General features: G+C 45.9%; 1 protein-coding gene across 1 annotated transcript; it reads left to right on the top strand.

Moving 5' to 3' along the window:
* The first annotated feature begins 3,878 nt into the window (after positions 1-3,878).
* On the top strand, positions 3,879-18,177 carry Krt72 (keratin 72). Its single transcript, XM_020160202.2, has 9 exons — positions 3,879-4,417; positions 6,224-6,438; positions 11,472-11,532; positions 11,865-11,960; positions 12,722-12,886; positions 13,506-13,631; positions 15,963-16,183; positions 16,802-16,836; positions 17,578-18,177. The coding sequence occupies exons 1-9, from the start codon at positions 3,959-3,961 to the stop codon at positions 17,766-17,768; spliced, it is 1,569 nt and encodes a 522-aa protein (XP_020015791.2). The 5' UTR covers positions 3,879-3,958; the 3' UTR covers positions 17,769-18,177.
* Positions 18,178-21,251: the final 3,074 nt, after the last annotated feature.

Below are 21,251 nucleotides of genomic sequence, written 5' to 3'. Positions count from 1 at the left end.
AACAGCAAGCAGAGAAGATCCAGAGGCATCCATCCCAAAGGAGAGGGAGGAGCCTCGGGGAGGGCTGGGGAGGCTCTCAGTGGAACAATGTGTGCAGAGATTTCAGAATGTGGGTAGGAGCTTTGAGGTGGACCAGAGGAAGAAGTGGACTTTAGAGCCAGATGTGCTCATATGGTAAAATTGGTTACCATTGCTGGTGTATGAAGAGTGAGGCTGGGGAGGTGAAGCAGCTGGTGAGAGGTGTGGTGGCTCCTGGAACTGGGGCAGCAGCTGCTGAGATTTTATGCTTCAAAGTGTGAGGGAGAATTGGCACCTTTGCCTTCAGATGGACCTTGAGTCAGGAGGACTCTGTCCCTGATTGTGACTTAGGCAGGATACTTCTGTTCCATAGGTCTCACTTTCCTCATCTGTAAAAGGGGTTATAATAGTAGTTATCCTATAAAGTTGTCATGACAATGAGATTTAATGAAACAATGTTTGAGAATTATTTAGGACAGTGCTGGTATTTAGTAAGTGTTCTAGAAATGGTTATTCTTTGCATTACGAGGCATAGATTGCTCTTTTAAGAAACTCAAGTCAGGTCAGGTATGGCGGCTTCTGCCTGTAATTCCAGTACTTGGGAAGTGGCGATCCAGAGGATCATGATTCAAGGGTGGCCTGAGCAAAAACTTAGTGAGACCTCATATCATACAATAAGCTGTGTGTGGTGGCACACTCTTATGGTCCCAGGTATGCAGAGGCTGTAGGCAGGTGGATCATGGCCTGAGGTTAGTCCCAGGCAAAAATGTGACACCCTATCCAAAAATAACTAGAGCAAAAAAAGGTTGTGGGAGTGGCCCAATTGGTGGGTGCTTTCTAGCAAGTGCAAGTCCCTGAGTTCAAAGCCCAGTACCTCCAAGAAAAAAGAAAAAGATGACCAAGTAAAAAGGGAAGCAGAGAAGGTCTCATAGAGATCAGAATGTGAGCTTCAATAAAGAGAATTGGCTGTTAAGAGATATTTCTGTCATCCAACTTCTATGCTTGGATGTAGATAATTAACCCTGACTGCCTCAGTGGACAAATCCTGGAATCTGAGCATCTTAATTCAGCAGAGCCTAATTTTTAACTCACAGTCCAGGGCAGATTAGAGCAGCTGTCTTCCCAGTGGGTCTCCTGGGGACTTATGCTCTGTCACATGGAACATGTGACCTCCAAGGTCACCTGAGACAGGAGGAGAGGGAGATGGAAGAGGCACCTGGACTGCTAACTGCCTCATCACCCTGTATGTGATGGACTTCAATGCCGCTCACTTTTCAATGGCCAACACTAGTCACATGTCCCCAAACCCCAGTGGGACTCCAGAGAAGGCTGGGGATGAGAGCTGAGGGTATTTGGCATGCTCTGGCAGTCTGGCCTAAACTTCCCCAGTCTAGACACCAATGCCAAGGCTGAAAGCCCTTTTGCCTTTGGCCAGTGGTAGGGGATGTTGGGCACACTAGCTGAGTCCCTGCAAACTTCCTCTCTTTGGCTTTGACGATATAACCCTGGCCATATTGCTATCAACTGGATCAGGTTGCATTTTTAATATTTAGATCTCCAAGTTTATAGGAATTACTCTAAGTCTGTTTGGATTTGGGAAATCTAAGTCTCTTTAGTGGTGATAACTTGTTTAGTGTTTCTGAAAGTGTATTTCTTAAACCTCTGGTTCCCATAAGATATTTGACCAAAGAGAGGGATCTATCATTTAAAAATTGTTTTAAAAATGCTGATTTTTTTTTTTACAAGAGGAGTACTTTAATTCTGATATTAGATTCAGCTTTTCTTCTCTTTACACTCTGGTTTTATTTAATTTATAAAAACATCTTATGGACATATTAGAAAAATCACAAATATTAAAAAATAGAAAAAACCCTATCATTCATAACCTTACTTCTCACTCACTGTATGTTGAAAAGATTGTGTTTTCATCACCTTTTGGACAACAGAAAACAGTTATTGTTGTTAACATAATTTAGTGTGATCCATTTATTTATTTACTCACTAGATTGACATTTTTAAAAGGAGAACTTTAAGGTTCTCCTTTTAAAAGTAAAACTGAGAGGCGGGTACAGAGATTTCCCATGTGCTCCTGCCCCTCCCATTACCAACATCTCTACCAAACAGGTACATTCGTTACAGCTGATGAATGGACATCATTGTCACTGGAGTCCATAGTTTACATTAGGGTTCACTCTGGTGTTGGACTTTCTGTGGGTTTGGACAGATGTATAATGACATGTCTACACTATTACAATGTCATACACAGTAATTTCACTTCCCTAAAAATCCTCTAGTGTTAACGATATTAATGCATCTAGAAAGCCCTGCAGTAAGACAACTGCTTAACTTTTTTTTTTTAACTCAGCACAGAATCCATCCTTACTCTTTTTTTCATGTGATAGCTACTAACTTCCTAAGAAGCAGTGTTTCAGGGCAAAAGAAACCATTTTAGTCAGCACGCCTGCAAGCCCCAGCTTGGAATGGTGTCACTTATTTTTTGTTGTAGATCCCTGGTTCCAAAAGGTGATGTTCCTAGCTTAGACTACCAACCTCTGGGGTTGCTTTAACCAGAGCCTGAGGTGACACAGTAAGCTGCTGTCAGAGGCGGGTGCCATGAGAACCCCTCCTCCCAGACCTCATTCACCTTTGATCTGCTCACATCCCACACATCAGACTCATCCATGTGTCACTGCTGTCTCTACATCATCTGTAATAAAGGTGATGGCAGGGGTTGAGGAGCTTCTGACTCATCCAGGCAGTGGAGCCTTCATGGGATGATAAGAAAAGGCCATTTTACTTGTTACCTATCCCTGGGCAAAACAGCCCTGGTCTCAGAGGTATGGGTGTCTCAGTTTCTTCAAAAGTTTCTAAAAAACAGGTGAACTTCAAAGACTTCCTTTGTAAGTCAAAGCTATGGAAGGATTCTCTTTCAGTTCAATTTTTTTTTCTTGCTTCTTTGTTCTCAATGGCAGGAATTGATAAACTTTTACTTAAGTTTGTGGGGGAAAAACCTGGCTAAAATTATGAGGCAGAGGGAAAATCTGGTGAAATAAAGAAAACCATAACCTGGAGCTTCTTAAAGGGCCTACTTGGGTTCCAGCCTCTCCTTTGTCAGTGCAGAGCGTCTGCTCTCTTTCCCACTCGGGACACCCCAGGCTCCTCTATCTGTCCATCTGTGTCTGGCGCCATCTCTACCACTCACCCGATGCCCCCACCACACTGTACAATGTGGATAAACAGCTTGGCTGTTAATAGGCCCTGATATTGGCTCAGTGGAAGCTGTGTCAGTTGCCCCCAGGGCACCATCTGGTCATCCCAGGAGGAGCACCAGGGGAGCCCAGGCTCCAGGGAGTAATTGAGGGCACACCAAGGAGCCCATCCTAAGCACTGACTGGTCTATTTCACAAACATCCTGAATGTCCTTGGTGCTTGGGCCTGTGCTGAAAACTGAGGGAGCAGAGGAAAAAAGGGTTAATCCACATTGTCAGTGGTATAGAAAGCTCTTGAAGCAGAAGCAGCTTGGACATCAGCTCTAGGCACCTCCCCTCTCAGGCCAGACCCACTGGAATTTTCCACTGAAGATCTTAGCAGTGATAACCTAGTAATTGGAGGGAAGCACGTGGAGATAAGGCAGCCAAATTATTATAATGCAGGAGATGAGCAATGGAAATGCAGGGTTCTGGGCCATTTTATAGGGATTCATGGAGGGTTCAAGTGCAAGAGACAAAAATCTTGGAGAGCCATGGTAATTTCCTAAATGAAGAACCCAAGAGGCCCCAAGTGACATACAAGGTGTTCCCAACATACAAATTAGGCTGACTCCAGCCTGCTGGCCTGCTCCTATTTAAGGGGCGAGCTGGGCCAGGAGTGCAGCTCTGCGCCTCTGGCTGCCCGCCCGGTCCACACTGCACCGCCCAGGCCCTGCGGGTCCTCGCCAGCCATGAGCCGCCAGTTGACCCTCTACTCCGGCGGGGAGCGCCTGGGCTTCAGTGGCTGCTCCGCGGTTATCTCGGGCCGGCTCGGCAGCAGTCGCGCCTCTTTCAGGGCCGGGGTCAAGGGCACAGCCACATTTGGCAGCCGGAGCCTCTTTAGCTTGGGGACCAGCCGGCGCCTGGCGCTTAGCGCTGCGACCGGACGGGGCGGAGGCTACTCGCTGGGCCAGGGGGGCATGGGCGGTGGTCGCCCAGGTGGCTTCGTGGGCACGGTCTTTGGAAGCGCAGGAGTGGGGCCCACGTGTCCGTCCGTGTGCCCGCCCGGGGGCATCCCTCAGGTCGTCGTCAACAAGAGCCTCCTGACCCCGCTCAACGTGGAGCTGGACCCTGAGATCCAGAAGGTGCGCGCCCAGGAGCGGGAGCAAATCAAGGCTCTGAACAACAAGTTTGCCTCCTTCATCGACAAGGTGGGTCCTGGAGCATCTTCCTGCTTCAGTATAGAGGGTACTGGCTCTGCCACTGATGAGCACGTGGGAACTGGGGCGAGTGCACACTTATCTGATCCTTTCTTCATTTGTAAAATGTGCACAATATTGGATCTTACCCCAGTGAGTTGTAACCAAGACTAGCTGGGGTGTTTATAGTGCTTAAAACAGTGCCTGGCACACTCTCCCAAGGAAGGGGAGCCTCATCCTTCCTTGTAGGGTAAGACCTTGGAAAGGGAGGGGATGGCCCAGAGGTAGAAGAACTATGGAATAGGTCCTTTGAGGGCTCTCAGAATCAGAAAAGGAGGTAGAGACACAGATCTAGAATAGGGGCACTAAAGTAACATAGGCAAGGGAATGTCACAGGAATTGGCAAATGTAGAAGGAACTGAAAGGTAGCTGTAAGTCAGACAGGTTTCCAGGAGGGGAGAGAAAAGGGCCAGAAAGTTGAAGGGTCGGGCTGCAGGGACATTGGAAGGAAGGTATGTCAAGGCACATGTATGTGTGTGTTGCATGTTTGTGTGTGCTCAGAAATGAGGGAAAGTGTCTCTGGAAGATCTGGAAGGAATGAAGAATGGGCTTCTCTTATCTCCACTGGGGTAGCACATTTGAACCATGAAAAGTGATAAGGGGACATAATAAGGCTAATAGCTGACAGTGATGGAGACATTACTTGGCATCTGGTGCTGTCCCAATGACGTTTATTAGTGTACAACCCCTGGTTCTGTTATTATTCTGCCTTGCAGATGAAGAACTAAGACTTAAGGAGCCTAAGTTGATAGAACAGTCCACTCAGAGGCTGACTGGGAGAAACATAGCCTCAATTCCAGAGGACAGGGTCACTCTCATGTTTCCTTCCATCCCCCGAGCTTAAAGATAGGTGAGGAGAGGATGCAGGGTGAGTAGCAGATGTTCAGGAATGAAAGGAGCCATGTAAGGATGTGAGAACCTGCTTTGAACAACAAAGAATCTAATTGACCAGGAGCAACACAGGTTCCACAAGAGAAAGAGCATCCTAACCACCAGAGTGACTTTCCGGCACCCTTCCCAGTTCCCGTTTCCCCCCTGCTCCCTGCTTCCCAGCATTCATAGCAAGAGAAGCTACCCCAGTGACATGAACACTCACCAGGCAGAGGCAGGTGATACCATTGCTTAAGCCTGGCTCCCGATTTCTTTTAGACTATGTCTTATTTCTTGTCTTGGAGATACAGACGTGCATGCCCCCCTGACCGAATCCATTCTCTAATGAGCTTTACCTTTCCTATACCACTCTTTTTTTTTATTAGCTTTTAAAAAATTATACAAAATAATAGGTTTCATTATGACATTTTCATACATTTACGTAATGTACTTTGATCATACTCATCCCCTATTATCCTGTCTTGTTCCCCCTCTCTTCCCACTGTCTTCTTCCTCTTCCCAAATAGTCCCCTTCTACTTTCATGTCTTCTTTCTTTTAATCTAGATTCCTCATGTGAAAGAAAACATGTGATATTTGTCTTTCTGAATCTGGCTTAATTTGCTTAACACGATGACCTCCATCCATTTTCTTACAAATGACATAATTTCACTCTTCCTATGGCTGAATAAAACTCTATAGTGTATGTATACCACATTTTTTTTATTCATTCATCAGTTGGTGGGCACCTAGGCTGATTCCATAGCTTGGTTATCATGAATAGCATTGCAATAAACATGGGTGGGCAGGGACCTGTTGTATGCTGCCCATCCCATCCTCGGGAGGCAAAAACATGGAGACTCTGGGCCATGACTACCTTTGGGTTCTAGGTGCGGTTCCTGGAGCAGCAGAACCAGGTGCTGGAGACTAAGTGGGAGTTGCTGCAGCAGCTGGACCTCAACAACTGCAGGAAGAACCTGGAGTCCATTCATGAGAGCTACATCAGCAGCCTGCGAAAGCAACTGGAGACCCTGTCTGGGGACAGGGTGAGGCTGGACTCAGACCTGAGGAACATGCGGGATGTGGTGGAGGACTGCAAGAAGAGGTGAGTGAGAGGCAGAGAAAGTGCCGCTGGAGGTGACGTTTTGGTTTTGAGCCAGCATCTTCCTTAGATCCTTTGCTGAAAGCATTGCTATTTCCTGTCCCACAGGGGAGGGAAAGACATCCAGACAGAAAAGGATTTCGGAACACAAATCCCAGACCATTCTATCCAGATTGGTGCTTCAAATGTGTGTTCAATTTCTAGCATTGGAAATGGAAGAATGAGAGCAAAAGAACTGACTCAAACTTGACAGATGACCCAAGTGCTTTTGTAATTCCACTAATCCTAGAACAAATTTTAAAGCAAAAGCAAAAATTTAAAACTTGTTTCACGTTGAAGTGTATCTGTGCTGCTAAATCGCACTTTTAAAGAGAATAATTGGGCATGTGTTTGGCAGAAGAGGTTGGGTCTCCCTCTGAACTGAGCCAATGATGAGAGAATAAATGAATCTAGGCTTAGTGAACCTGGTATTTTGGAAATTTGTCCCAGGGTTTCTAGGGATAGGCGACTTCTTACACAGTTGCAGGGGGTGGAGATGGAGCTGAGTTCTTTCTCTGGCTCCATGTTCAGCCTGCCTGTCCATCCCTGCTCTGAAGTTCCCCTAAAGGAGACCCCTGACCGGAACCCTTCAGGGTCTCTATGCAATTGAGTAGTCTCTGTCCTCAGAGAGCACACAGATGGTGGGGACAGGCTTAAAGAACACTCTCAGATGCTGGAAATGAGCATGGTGTGAACCCAAGACAGGAATTGGAGCCCAAGTGGAGCTCTCAGCAGGGTTTGGAAAGAAGAGGGGCTGCCAGGCGCAGTCTGGAAATCCAGAGCAGAGTCGCCCAGGGGCTGTGCTGTCTCTGGGCCTTTCAATGAGTCAAGGTCCTGAGTTCCAGAACTACCACTCACTCACTGAGCAACCATAGATGAACCCCTTGATCCACGGTGGACCACGGTGGACTTCAGTATTAATATTTACAAAAATCAAATGCTGATACCCTCCTCACTACCTAAAGAGCTGTTGAGACAAAAATGCCAGACAGACATGTATCGACAGCTCTTAAGAGAATCAAGGTGCAACACACATGTGAGGCAATGTTCACCTGATCTTCGAAATCTGGGGTTTGAATTCTACCTTCATTATGAACTATCATTTTGACCTTGGCTGAATATTTTAATTTTTTAATAACTTTTGCCTCACTTGTAAAATTGGGATAATAATAGAATAGACTTCATAGAATAATAGAATAGGGCTATTGTGAAAATAATGAAAAGTTTAGCATGTAGGGGTAAAATATTACTTGCACTAATTATGATTATTTTAAAATAATTTTATTACTAATCTCATCAGTCTATGTATTCTTTTGTCAGTTTTCTTTTTGTGCCTTTCTTAAGACATTTCATAAGGGATTCTAATCATAAATTATACTTGAATTAGCTTTTCAGTGCATTTATCTTCCCATTAAACTGTGAGTTTCTAGAAGACAGGCAGTGTGTGAGTGTGAGTGTGTGAGAGGGTGTGTGAGAGTGTGGGAGTGTGAGGGTGAGTGTGTGAGTGTGTGACTGTGTGAGTTGGAGTGTGTGTCAGGCATCTTCACTGTATACTCTGTTTTTTTCTCATAGAAATTCTAAAATAACTAAAAAAATCCTCACACTTTTTAAAAATTGACATCTAAGAATTTTCTATCACAAATTTAAATAGTTGCAAAGGGTATAATTTCAAGCATATCATGTATATTGCTATTTTAAATTATGCTGGCTACATCATCCTTTAAACGCAGGTGCCATGGCAGCTTAATACCCACCATCCTGCCTCTGAAAAGTTAATAAACAAGCTCTCCTTTAAAACGCTGTAAACTTTACCTTGATCCTTTCCCATTTGAACTCCAATTTTCATGTCACCTTTCCTCTGTAATTTTATGACAATGTAACATATTTTTACGCCTTTAGGATTTTTTTTCCACTCTACCGCTTGGGCCACACCTCCAGTCCACGTTGTTCTGGTTATTTTTGGTGATGGGGTCTTGGGAACTATTTGTTCAGCCTGGCCTCAAACCGTGATCCCTTCCACGCTATCTCAGCCTCCTGAGTAGCAAGGATTACAGGTCTGAGCCACTGGCACCCAGCCTTATTATTATTGTTATTATTATTTAAAGTTTTAGCTTAGTTTTTGTGAAGGATTTATTTTAGTATAACAAGATAAAGTAGGGAAAAATGGGGAAACAAAAAGGGAGAAACATATCTTGCTTCCCACACAGGAAATGGGGGTAAAGACTCCACCTTTAAGTCTTTTATTGACACTGCAAAATATGCATGTAACTTGAAATTTCAGAAAGTTTACTTTTGGTGCTCATAAACTTTTAAGTGTTTGGAGATTTATTGGGGGGTTGAGTTATCAAACAAAATCCATTACTAATTTTGTTAAATAAATATTAAACACAAAAAATACAAAAAAATAAGGAAATATATTTCTTAAAGAGTTAGATGGGGCCGATTTTCTCCCAACTGACTTAGGTGTTCATGTATGAATACTGATTCTTGCTAGAATGAAATAGGATTCAAATCCTGTATTTTCTCAATCTTAGGTACGTTCTTTATTACCTTTATTCAAATGAATGGGAACTTTATTCAGATGGGTGGATTTTAACGGAGGGAGTTGTGTGACAGCAGTGTTATTCAGTTCTCTGCATGAAGTTTTTTCCAGGTTTTCTTTCTTCCATGGCACTAATCATTACCCAACACACACATTACATATATAATTGGCCCATTTATTATATTTATAGTTTGTCTCTCTCTCTGCTTCATAGGGCAGGGATAGCTGTTTGTTGGACTCACTTACCCCAGGTGCTTATAAAGTATCCCACGCTCAACGTGTACTTTTTAGATGAATGTCAAAATCACATAATGACTCATCCTTACCAATCTGGCAGTTTATAATTTAGGCAAAAGTTGAAAACTACCTGAATTGTAAAAAGGATTGTTTTCCTAGTCAACAAGGTCATTTACCTTCCAAATTATTTTTCTGTATAGCTTTACTAAAACTGATCAAGTGATCACTGCTGATAGAACCTGTTTCTGACTCAGAAGGTCACAAAGAACTCTGAAGGGAACACATTGTTAGTGGTCCGTACGCTCCTGTTAATTCTTTATTTTAAAAGATCCGATTTTATCTCGTGTTTTTATATATGTGCACACATCCCACATGCACACATTTTTGAAGCTGACTATGGATTTAGCTCATTCAGGTTATAGAAGGTATCTGCCATCTAGTTTCATTGGAAAAGTCCATTTTCATTGTCAAACCAGAGAAATAAGAGTTGCTTTTTTCCAAAAAAAGTCTAACTTCATATTTAAATTTGTATAAAAATGTAAATATTACATTTGCTATTATAAATCACTCAGCAATAAACTAAGGAATACATCTTACTAGATTATTGAAAGCATTCAAGATGAAAATGACATAAATACAATCAACACATCAATGCTGTAAAACTTACATTCTAAGTAACTGACATCACTAATCTATGTAGATTTTGCTTCAGCCATTTAGCAATACTTTTGCAGGGAGGAGGGGCTGCCAGTAGTCACCTTAGGGGTGAGCTAAAAGCTACAATGTATTGCTTGTGTTTAAGTATATGGGAAAAAAAGAGCTATTTTCTACCTTTTTTTTTGCAGTACTGGGAGTTTAACTCAGGCACACTACCACTTGAGCCACACCTCCAGTCCTTTTTGTGTTGATTATTTTTGAGCTAGAGTTTTGTCATTTTATGCTCAGGCCAACCTGGACAGTGATCCTCCTATTTGTGCTTCCTTGGGTAACTGGGATGATAGGCACGTCAGTGTGCCCAGTCATTGGTCGAGATGGGGTCTTGAGAACTTTTTGCCGGGCCTGGCCTGGAATCTTCATCTCCTGAGAAGCTAGGATTACAGGCATGAGCCACCACACACAGCATCAATATTTTTTATTGTGGTAAAAAGTTTCATTGTAGTTAAATTTACCAGCTTAACCATTTTTGAACATACAGTGAAGTGGTACAACCATTGCCACCAGCCACCTCCATAGACTATTTTTATCTTGCGGAACTGACACTCTCTACCCATTCAACAATAACTCCTTGCATCCCTACTCCAGCTGAGCCATTCTACTTTGTGTCTCTATGATTTTGATTACTTGAAGAACCTCAGGATGGTGTGGTGGTACACTCACTGCAGTAATCCTAGCACTCAAGGCAGGAGAGTCACAAGTTCTAGGCCAGTCTGGGATACATAGTGAAATCTTGTCACAAGCAAGCAAACAAACAAAACCAGAACTTCACATAAGTGGAATCATGTATTTGCCTTTTTTGTGACTGGCTTACTCACCTAAAGGTTCATCCACGTGGTGTCATATGATAGACTTTCTTTTCTTTTAAGATGGAATACTGCTTCATCTTCTAAGACTGAATACTTTTTCTTATCCATTTACCATTATTTCTTTTCAGTGCTCAACTTCTTTGTTCTCACAAATGTCCTGTAATATGTTCTTTGATAATAGTAAGGGATGGAAGAAGTGACTCTTTCAATAAAATGATCAATAATCTTACCTTCCCAAATCCACAATAATCTATCAGGAAAACACCCTGGTTGCAACCAGACAGTGTTTCTAAGATCTTGCCTTGTCTGGAACAGGAATATATGTAAGAAACAGGTGTGACATGTGATTGAAAGGTGAGAACAGTCTACTTCCTGGGGACTTTTGCATCATTGGCTATTGATCCTTTCTGCTGTAACTCCAGAGAGACCAGCTGTGAAAGGGTGCTTTCACAGGTAAGTCATTTTAGGGCAGACTGTATGTGAATCTAGGAGCTGGAACAGTGTCCTTTGAACCTGCCCTTGCCCACATCCCCTTGAGGAAGGTTGTATACTCTTGGGAGTGGGGAGAGGTAAGCAACCCTCCCTCCACAGGTCTTGGTGCAGAGGTGGTCACTCACTGCTCAGTGAGGGTCTATAAGACTGACTTGTCCCACTTGTTCCAATGGCGATGTTGTCTCTTTGCTCACCCCACACAGGTACGAGGTGGAGATTAACAGACGAACTGCTGCTGAGAATGAGTTCGTGGTGCTGAAGAAGGTAAGAGTCCCATAAACAGGAAGCCTAGTGGGTTCCTGACCACCTGGTGCAGTGATGTTTATAGGATGAGGAAAGGGACCCTCAGGATCACTCTGTTCCCTGTGCAGAGGTGACAAGTCCTTTGCTTGGGATGCACACTGCTCCCAGCATCTGCCAGCTTACTATCCTGGCATTCTGCTGCCCTTTTGGTGTGGCCACTGCACTCACATGGGTTAGTTTGCTCTTAGGGGCTGGGCCATTCTTGAAGTAAGAGGTGAGGGGGGTGGAGAGAGCCAGGCAGTCTCAGCTGCCACTGGCCCCTGGGCGCAGTCTGATTGTCATGTGTGTCCCAGGATGTAGATGCTGCCTACATGAACAAGGTTGAGCTCCAGGCCAAAGTGGACTCCTTGACAAATGACATAAAATTCTTCAAGTGCCTCTATGAAGGGGTAAGGACCTTGATGATCTCTCTTGTGTGGCTGCTCCTTTTGCAGGTGGCTTCTGGCTTGTGGCCTGGATGGAATGGGAGGAGGAAGCCTTTCATCCCGGTGCACTGACATTCACTGAGGCCCTTCTGGGTGCTGAGTGATGGGCTAGGCTTTGAGGAGACCATGATGGAAAGGAAATGCTTTCTGTCCTCTGGGAGTCCATGGCCTGGCAGGAAAAACAGCATTCAGAGGAGCTTTGGGAGAGCAGAGGAGTACATGATGAACCCTGCCTCGTCCCTTAGGGATGGCGCCTGGATAGAGGAGGAAGATTTCAGTGGGTACTGGGAAGGGCCTGGTGCTCCAGCCTGAAGGAGTAGAGAAAGTGAAGATTCAGACACCTGTGATGTGTAAAGGTGTGAGGGGGTGGAAGGAAGTGGAGGCCTAGAGAAGAGAAAGGTGGAGGGTGACTTCCTTGAGACTTTAGGTGTCACATGAAGAGTTTGGACTTGATTCTGTGGACCAAGGGTGGCATTGCTGGCTTTCATGGAAGAGAATGCGGAAGGGTAGGAGGGTCCTGAGTGCAGGGTGGAGAGGAATGCTATAGCTTGGGGATGATGCTCAAGGCAGCCATTCTCATGCCTGATGGTCACTGGTGGTGAGGCAGTTCCAATGCTGAGAAAGGACAGAAAGGAGCAGTGAGGAATCAGCCCAGTGAGGACCCGGACAAGTGATCCTGTCCTAGGGACCTCCTAACTGGATCCTCTCCTCCAATTGTGCCCCAGGAGATTGCTCAGATGCAATCTCATATCAGTGACACATCCATCGTCCTGTCCATGGACAATAACCGGCAGCTGGACCTGGACAGCATCATCAATGAGGTCCGAGCCCAGTATGAGGACATTGCTGTGAAGAGCAAGACTGAGGCCGAGGACCTGTACCAGTGCAAGGTGAGCTGCATGCCAGGTGCACCAAAGCCCAATGACCACAGCTAGCACGCGCTCATCAAGCATGCATGTATGTGCTTGTGTGTGCATATATGTGCACATGGGTGCAGGTATGTTTTTGAGCTCAGTGAGATCTCCTTTGTTTGGAGTTGGCCTCATAGAAAAAATGCCTCCCTGTGGTCTAGGGAGATCAATCACAGTCTTGGCATATGGTAGCGACATAAATGGGGTTTAGACTTTCCTTTGCCATGGCCCTTTGCCAACACCTGAGGCCATATCAGCCACAATCTTAATAACACCCTGACACGGTTTCTGTGAGTAATCCACGTATCTCAGCTTCTTGTTTCCAATTTTGACAAAGTAAGGACAGAAAATCAAACTCCAACATGCTCCCGCATTTGAGACCCCAAGGATCCTATTGAACTAAGGCAAGGCCCCTTCTCTGCAGGGGAAAAGAGTTTCCTTCTCCCTTCCCCCCACTCCTTCCCTCACTCTCCCTTCTTCACAGGTGCTTACACTGCTTCAATAACATGAACAAATGTGGCCACCCCCATGTGCTGAACACTCCTAAGCAAGTGAATTCTTAACTGCCCCATGCTTCTGTCTTGTCACCCAACTTCAGATCCAGGAGCTACAGATCACAGCAGGCCAGCATGGGGATGACCTCAAACTCACCAAGGCTGAGATCTCAGAGCTCAATCGGCTGATCCAGAGGCTTCACTTGGAGATAGGGAACGTGAAGAAGCAGGTGGGTCCTATGCAATGAATCAGTGAATGGGGTTTATTGACACCAACCTGAGCAAGATAGAATATGCAAAGAAAGTAAGGCCAGTTCCCTTCTTAGGTGTTTATAAGTCCTTGGGGGAGGGAAGGATCAGAATGCATATGGAAGGGTAGAGAGTTCACATTGCACAGCACACGGCGTAAGTGCTGTAGGACTCCAGAGAGGTTAAAGGGGAGCAAGGACGTGGAGGAAACTTTCTGCAGGTGGTGGGGTTACCCTGGGATAAGGGCAGAGGGGGAGAAGGTGTCTAGGTGAAGGAACCAGCAGGAGCAATGGATGGAGGTGGGGTGTACATAGCACATGTGCAGAAGGAGGGTTGCCAACGTGGACCAGAAGGTTTGCAATGCAGCAAGGGTGGCCAGGAGCACGGGATACCACCAGGTAGGAGCAGGCAAATTGTGGATACCTTTTAAGTCAGACAGTGGGATTTAGACCTGATGGAGGAGGTAAAGACAGTCATTTGCAGGTTTCATGTGATTGTTGGAAGGAGAATCTGAGGTTGGTTTTAGAACAGAATGAGGAAGAAACAGCCTCCCACCCTGTCTGGGTGTGGCTGTCCACGTGGTGGTACTGTGTGGAGGGCACTGCTCCCAGCTCTTCTCTCCCGGGAGTATGTGATTAGAACCACATCTGTGCCTTCATACCTGTGGCTCAGAAGCCAGCAAACCTATGAGTTCCTTAAAGTTTGTGGAGGCCAGTGCAAGGACTTGATGTTCTCAATTCAATGGGGCAGGCCAATTTGCCCCATTTCCTTGCTCTTCTCTTCACCCTCCACCCCCTCATCATCATCATTATCATCTCACACCCCCCCACACACAATTACTCCTCTGAGTATTGGTCTCATGACTCTGGGAAGAAGAAAGACCAGCATTAAATAAGAACTTACAATGTTTTTATTTAGTCAAGATCTGTATAAATGCAAGAAAAACATGTGGTGCTGAAGATGCCCTCAGCATTCAATTATGATATCTAACTGATAAAATGTGTGTGCACGTAGTTGGGAAAGGTATTAACAGAAGGTGACTTTTTGAGGTCAGAATGCAACCATACTGTGGCAGTCAGGGAAGATATCTCTGTGGAGAACCTGTGGGGATCCCTTATGACAGTCAGTCCCCATCAAGGCACCTTCTAAGGGGCCTTAGCCAAGTTACTCTCCTGCCCTTCTTGCCCCTTACAGCCCAGTCTCACATCAGAGTCTCTTGGTGTCTGGTGTCCCCAGAACTCATGTGTTTCAAAGAATGCCAAAAGTTCATACCTTCTTAACTCACACCACATTCATAAGACCCATGCTTTTAGCAACCCAAGGGATCCTGGTCAGTGACAAAGAACAGAAGACTATTGACTGAGTTAAGGTGACAGAGTTTGTTGCCACTTCTTTGAAAGATTAGAATTAGAAATCCATGGTCCCGAGGATGAGACATGGCTTTCCATGGCCAGGAAATTGGGTCCTGGGAGAGTCCTTGAGGCAGTGAGCCACTCACCCAAAAGCCTAGCTGAGGAGGTGGTACCAGATGGACAACATTCTAGAAACCCATTTAGCATCAGGATCAGCTGCTGTTTACCTCAGTGTGAAGCAAATTCAACTTCGTAGGAAGAAAGAGAAGAGAAAAAGGCTGGTGCTTAGATCCCATCAAAACCTTAGCTGAGTGACCAGAACACACATAGACTAAAAGGCTTAGGAAATCCTGAGGGCTCCTGTGCACACAGGCACACAGCCCCATCTGCCATGTCCTCCAGCAGGTGACATGATTCTACCTAACAGCAGGCGTTTGTCACCTGTAAAACCTGTTAGTTATGCAAAAGAATCTTTAATCCTGTCCTTGGCTTTTAGTATGATTCTCTGTGGGATTTGGGAGGGATGACTCAAAGTGTGACATTTGGACATTAGACGAACATTTTATTAGTAGGAACGTTATCAGTCCCTCATTTACAGGATTTCCTGAGACAATGTGTACATTGCAGATCTGTGTTAAATCTAGCCACCCAGAGACTTTTATTCAGGGTTGTCCTTAGTATCTTACATCTGATATTTCAGACCAGGAGGGACAAGGCCAGTCCACAAATCCAGACAGCCCATCTCCTCAGTGCCTTTCCTCTCTTCTCCCCTGGCTGAAGACTTCTAGCTTCAGATGCTGAGGCTTGAGCTGGGGTGGATAATACCTGGAGGCAGGAAGGATGAGATTCCCCTCTGGTGGTGTCCAAAGTTTGATCAACCAGTAGTATCTGAGAGTCACACGAGAGGAGAGTGTCCAAGCAGGATCGCAGACCCACGTGCTGAATCTGTTTGCCCCTCAGTGCTCCAACCTGGAGACGGCCATTGCTGATGCTGAGCAACGGGGTGGCTGTGCCCTGAAGGATGCCCGGGCCAAATTGGAAGAACTGGAGAGTGGCCTGCAGCAGGCCAAGGAGGATCTGGCTCGGATGCTGCGTGAGCACCAGGAGCTCTTGAATGTCAAGTTGGCGCTGGACATAGAGATCGCCACCTACCGCAAGCTGCTGGAGGGCGAGGAGAGCAGGTGAGGGTTGGTAACTTTTGTCTGGGCAGTTTTCTCTCTGCTTTAGTAGAAAGCCCGAAGGAAAAATGTGCGGTTCTGTTAGTAGGTCCTACTAATGTAAAGTCGTACAGCAAATGGTAGGGAAGGCCAAAGTTAGAGAGCAAGAAGGACAAGTTGTAAAAATCCCGAAGAGGCAGTGGGAGAGGAAGTAGTAACAGCTTCATTATTTGAGAAGTAGCACATGCCCAGCCTCTTCATGGTGCATGTTGGAGAGGAACACACTTCCAAGAGTGTTCCAACTTCGAAGTCACTCTGGCAAAGCCTGGGGCTCGGTGAGGATGTGGGCTCATTCTTTTTAATTAACTAAAAGCATTAGTATAACTAGAGGGGATTGGAGTCTTAGTTATTCCACACAGTAAATAATCCCAAAGCCTCTGTTGGAGAGTGATTCCCTAAAGCAGAGTTTTCATCTCGATTCTCAATTTCGCAAGGGGTCCTCCTGAGATATAAAAAGAAAGAAAGCTGGGAAGGGTTGGAGAGTCACATTCTGAGAGGAGAGGCCTAGACCCAGACGTGACTTCCTGGATAGAGGGGGTGATTGTTACTGAAGGATTTGTCTCTTTTCTTTTTCTTCTGTAGGATGTCTGGTGAATACCCAAATTCCGTGAGCATCTGTAAGTACCTGCCCATCTTGATTCTGCCCTTGGTCACCTTACCAGAAGTCTAAGTTTCTCTAATTCCATGACATGAAAGAGAAATTAGAATCATAGAGAGGGCTCAGGGGAGACTTCAGGACAGAAAGAAGGATCTGGCACTAGTAGTCAATGGGAAGCCATGATAAAAATATGAAATACAAAAGTACAGCCTACAGGAAGATCCAACGATACTCAACACTGTGTAATCCAACAATCTTCTGCAAGAATGATGTTTGGTAGCTACATTATTTGCCTATTAAGGCCAGACCCTAGATTGCAGGGAGAGGGATTGAGAGGGGCCTGAAAGGCTCCTGGTGAAAATGGAACTGAAAGAACCTCTTTGAGACTTAAGCCCAGGAGAGGCTGATGGGGAGGTACTGTGTACTGAGAGGCAGAGATACTCCCAGCAGCCTCTTCTGCATCAGCAGTGTAATGCCTAACTGCATTTGGTTCTATCCATGGTAAAACTCCCTAACAGAACCCTATCTGCCTAGGAGCCTAAAGTCTGATATTGACAGATTGACACAGACTGCGAGGAAAAGGTTGAATACATGGGGTTAAGTGTATGAAGAATGAAGTCACATCTGATCAGTGCTCACAAAATCACTAAAAATTAAAAAGTGAGAGAGAGCGCTAAGGGAGTGACTTGGGATGCTCTATGAGGGAGTCTCTGACCAGGTGTAGGGCTGACTAGGGTGCCGGTCTTCTCAACCCTCCCAGCTGTCATCAGCAGCACCAATACGGGCCCAGGAGGGGCTGGCTTCAGTGTGGGCTTCGGCACCTCGAGCAGTTACAGCTACAGACCTATGGGGCTGGAGATCAAGACCAAAGGAAGCTGTGGCAGTGAGCTCAAGGAACCCCATGTGAAAACTTCAGGAAGCAGCTGTGCAACCAAAAAGGCCTCCAGATGACGGGCAGGTGGTGGCTGTACCAGCAGAAGGCTGCAGACCCACCTGCCTCCTCCTCTCCTTCCCCGGGGCCTCTTTCCAAGATGGGAAGTGCTTTCTTCATTGCCACAATTCCAATTGCATCTCCTCTCCCTGTTGTCCTCAGTGGGGCACTGCTCTGACACAGGAAAACCTGTGGTGGGCGCTCAGTGGCCTCTTTTCTGGCCACTTTTCATTGAGTAACTGCCCCAAAATGCAGAGATAAAGCACATAGCCAGCATGTTTCCCTGCAGCTGGCTGCAAGCCCTCTGCCCTGTGCCTTTCCTGGGCCTTCACAGCCAACGGGTGACTCTCTTTGTCTTCTGATTGGGATCGTGTCTAAATCTCTGCTTCTCCCGCAATAAATGGTTGATGCCATTTGTCTTAGTCTGTTTTCTGTTACTATAACAGGGTACTTGAGCCTGGTTAATTTATAAAGAACAGAGGTTTATTTGGACTCATGGTTCTGGAGGTCTGGGAGCATGGTACCAGAATCTGTTTGGTTTCTACTGAGGGCTTCATGCTACATCATATCGTGGCAGAGAAACAGAAAGGGGGAGTGGCGGGTATGTGGGGAAGAAGCACGTGTATGAGTGATACTAAGGGGGAAATGCCAGACTCACTTTATAATAACTCACTCTCAGAGAACAAATCCAGTCTCTCCAGAAAGACATTATCCATTCATGGGGACTGTGCTGTGCCCCCATGACCTAGTCACCTCCCCAAAACCTCACCTCCTCGCACTACTGGGGTTTAAACTCATGCTTGCTAGGCAGGTGCTTTACCACTTGAGCCACACTCTCAGCCCTTCATCCTAGCTTTCTTGGTCTGTCTTCCTCCCCTCTGGGTCTCCAGCCTCACCTGGATCTTTGCTGTGTGGTTCCAGTCAGGTATGCACGGGGTGGAAGTTGTCCTGGTAAACAGCTGAGATTTATTACTGACACAGCTGCTGTACATTGCTTCACATTCCCTGTGTCACTTATGCCTTGTGACATGGGGCAATATCTCCCCTTTACAGAAAGACACACCAGGACACCAGAAGTTGGAACTTGGGCTTGGCTTGTTACTGAGTTTGTGAAAGGCCCTTCAGTCTCCCACACTCACTGCCTGCAGTTGCTAGCGTGGTCGTTCTGTCTTCTCCTTCACCGCCTCTCTCTGCTGCCATCCAGACCCCAATCCCCTTCTCTGCAGTGGCTCTCCTCTTCTTCCAGCCAGGTTCATTTTCATCCATAAGCATGGGGGCCTGTGTGCATAGAAGCTTCTGGATACTATGGATAAACAGTGGTTCTGTAACAAGTATTGAGTGAGCCAGGCATTGTTGAGGCACAGAGCCTGAATAAGTAATGAGGCACAGACCTCGTGATTTTTACCATCATGTGATGGTAAAAATAAGCAGTTAGCAAAGCAGGGTGTAACATGGTGTCAAGCGGTGTTAACTCCTGTGAAGAAAAATTGAGTAGAGTTAGGAACGAGAGATTTAAGGGTGCTTTTTGTAGGCTGGTGTGTTTCTTTGGGTACGTCTGTTTCTCAGTCTGTTAGCACAGTTGATTTGAGCAAAATCTTTATGGGAGACACTGTCTTTCAACCATGAACCTTGTTAGAGGGTGGTGGGGCTGGAGTCTTTTCATTTCTCGACCCCGTCTCTCCTTACCTTGACCCTCCAGCCTTTCCCTAAGCTGGCCAGGCTTCCCATACCCAGGAGCCTTTGCAAATAAGATTTTCTCAACCATGGTATCTGTTACTCACATATTGGAAGCCTGCTTCTCTTTTGTGGCTAGGCCAAAATGCCACCTCCTACATTCACAGGGGACCCTGTCCCTCCAGGTGGAATCCATCAAACCATCTAGCACAAGAGGGATTATTTGAGCTTCCTGCCTAACAACTCCTCCCACCCCCTACCCCCACTCCCATCCCTATTCTATAGGCCGGCAAACTGAGGTCCTAAGGGTAGAGTGATCTGTTCACAGCACCACACTGGGGAGCAGCAGCGTCTGGACTGGTAGTAGCATATCCATAGCACCAGCCTAAGTCCTGTACAGTTCCTGCTTTATCTTCTTGGTGTCGTGGCAGCTGCTCCATGACTGTCCCTTCTTCCGCCCCCATAGCCTCTTCCAGGCTTCTCAAGTCAGACCCCGCAGCAGCAGCCCTCACCACATATGTGCCACAGGAATGCATGGCTGTAGCCCACCTTGCTGAGGAAAAGGCTCAACACACCCATGCGTGTCTGGGATGACTTGGCATGCCAATGATGAAATGAAAATACATTCCTGTTTTATGTGCCTTGGTGTCTGCAGTGTATATAAGTTATTACCCACACTGGGATCCTTTTGTCCTGGGCAGATACGAAACTGGATTCTTGAATGATAGGCAAAGCCAGGACTGTCAGGCAACTGGTCCTTTCGAGCCTGGAATTTTGTCTTCAAATTTGGATTCTTTTAATGTCACTTGTGGCCCAGTGCAAGACGTAGCCCTGGTAAAATAGGATTGACACAAGCTGGCCTTTGTCTGGAGCTTTCTATACGCCAGGAATTCTCTGCACTGTCTAAGCACTTCCGGTCTGGCGACTCAGTTAATTCTCCTGGCAAGTGCATGTGTGTTATTGCTAGGAGCTGTTACTGGGATGTCCCTGTCACTTGTGGTGATGCTGAGGCTCAGTGGGGTTAGACAGAGCACCGGGGGTCATACAGGGAGGAAATGGCAGAGGTGGGAGTTGAAGCCCTGCCACTTCTGGAGTCTTTGCTCCCAGCAACACCACTTCATTCCTGCCAGAGACCTAACCATAGAGGACCTCCGAGAATGACAAGAGGTCATGGAAGCAAAACAGTGCACGTGCTCACTGTTGTAGGATTACAAAGCACATTGTCTTACTACAGGAACTCTTTTGGAGAAAAGAGTCCTTCAGTAATTTGATTGCCGTGCAAGTGGCATAGAGTGCTGTTGCACACCGATAGATGGTGTAAGTCAATCACTTGGTGGTGACTTTTTTTTTTGAGGTACTGGGATTTGAATTCAGGGCCTCGTGTTTGTGAGGCAGGTGCTCTACTACTTGAGCCTGCTGCCTGCCCCTTTTGGTGTAGTTATTTTTTCAAGTAGAGTCTCATGATTTTTTGACTGGGCTAGCCTGGACCTCGATCCTCCTACTTATTATACCTCCCTCAGAGCTGGGATGACAGGTGCACACCACCACACCCAGTTGGTTTGGTTAAGATGAGGTCTCCCTAACTTTTGGCCTCTGGAATAAATGGAATTACAGGTGTGAACCACCACGTCCAACTTCCTGATGCAATAAAGGACACAGTAAATACAAAATGAGGTTTCATACCTCATTTTCGTGCTTGCGTACCACGGCATGCAATTTTACAGTGCACTTTTCCTAAGTACAAGAAGTATATTTTAAAATCCTAATAAAAAGTATAGTATAATAAATACAGATACCTGGGTATCATGACTGCATATCTGCATGTCCTG

This window comes from Castor canadensis, chromosome 8 (assembly GCF_047511655.1).
Source record: "Castor canadensis chromosome 8, mCasCan1.hap1v2, whole genome shotgun sequence".
Taxonomy (NCBI): Eukaryota; Metazoa; Chordata; class Mammalia; order Rodentia; family Castoridae; genus Castor; species Castor canadensis.
Note: the sequence above shows the minus strand (reverse complement) of the source record. Positions and strands in the feature narration are given on the sequence as shown.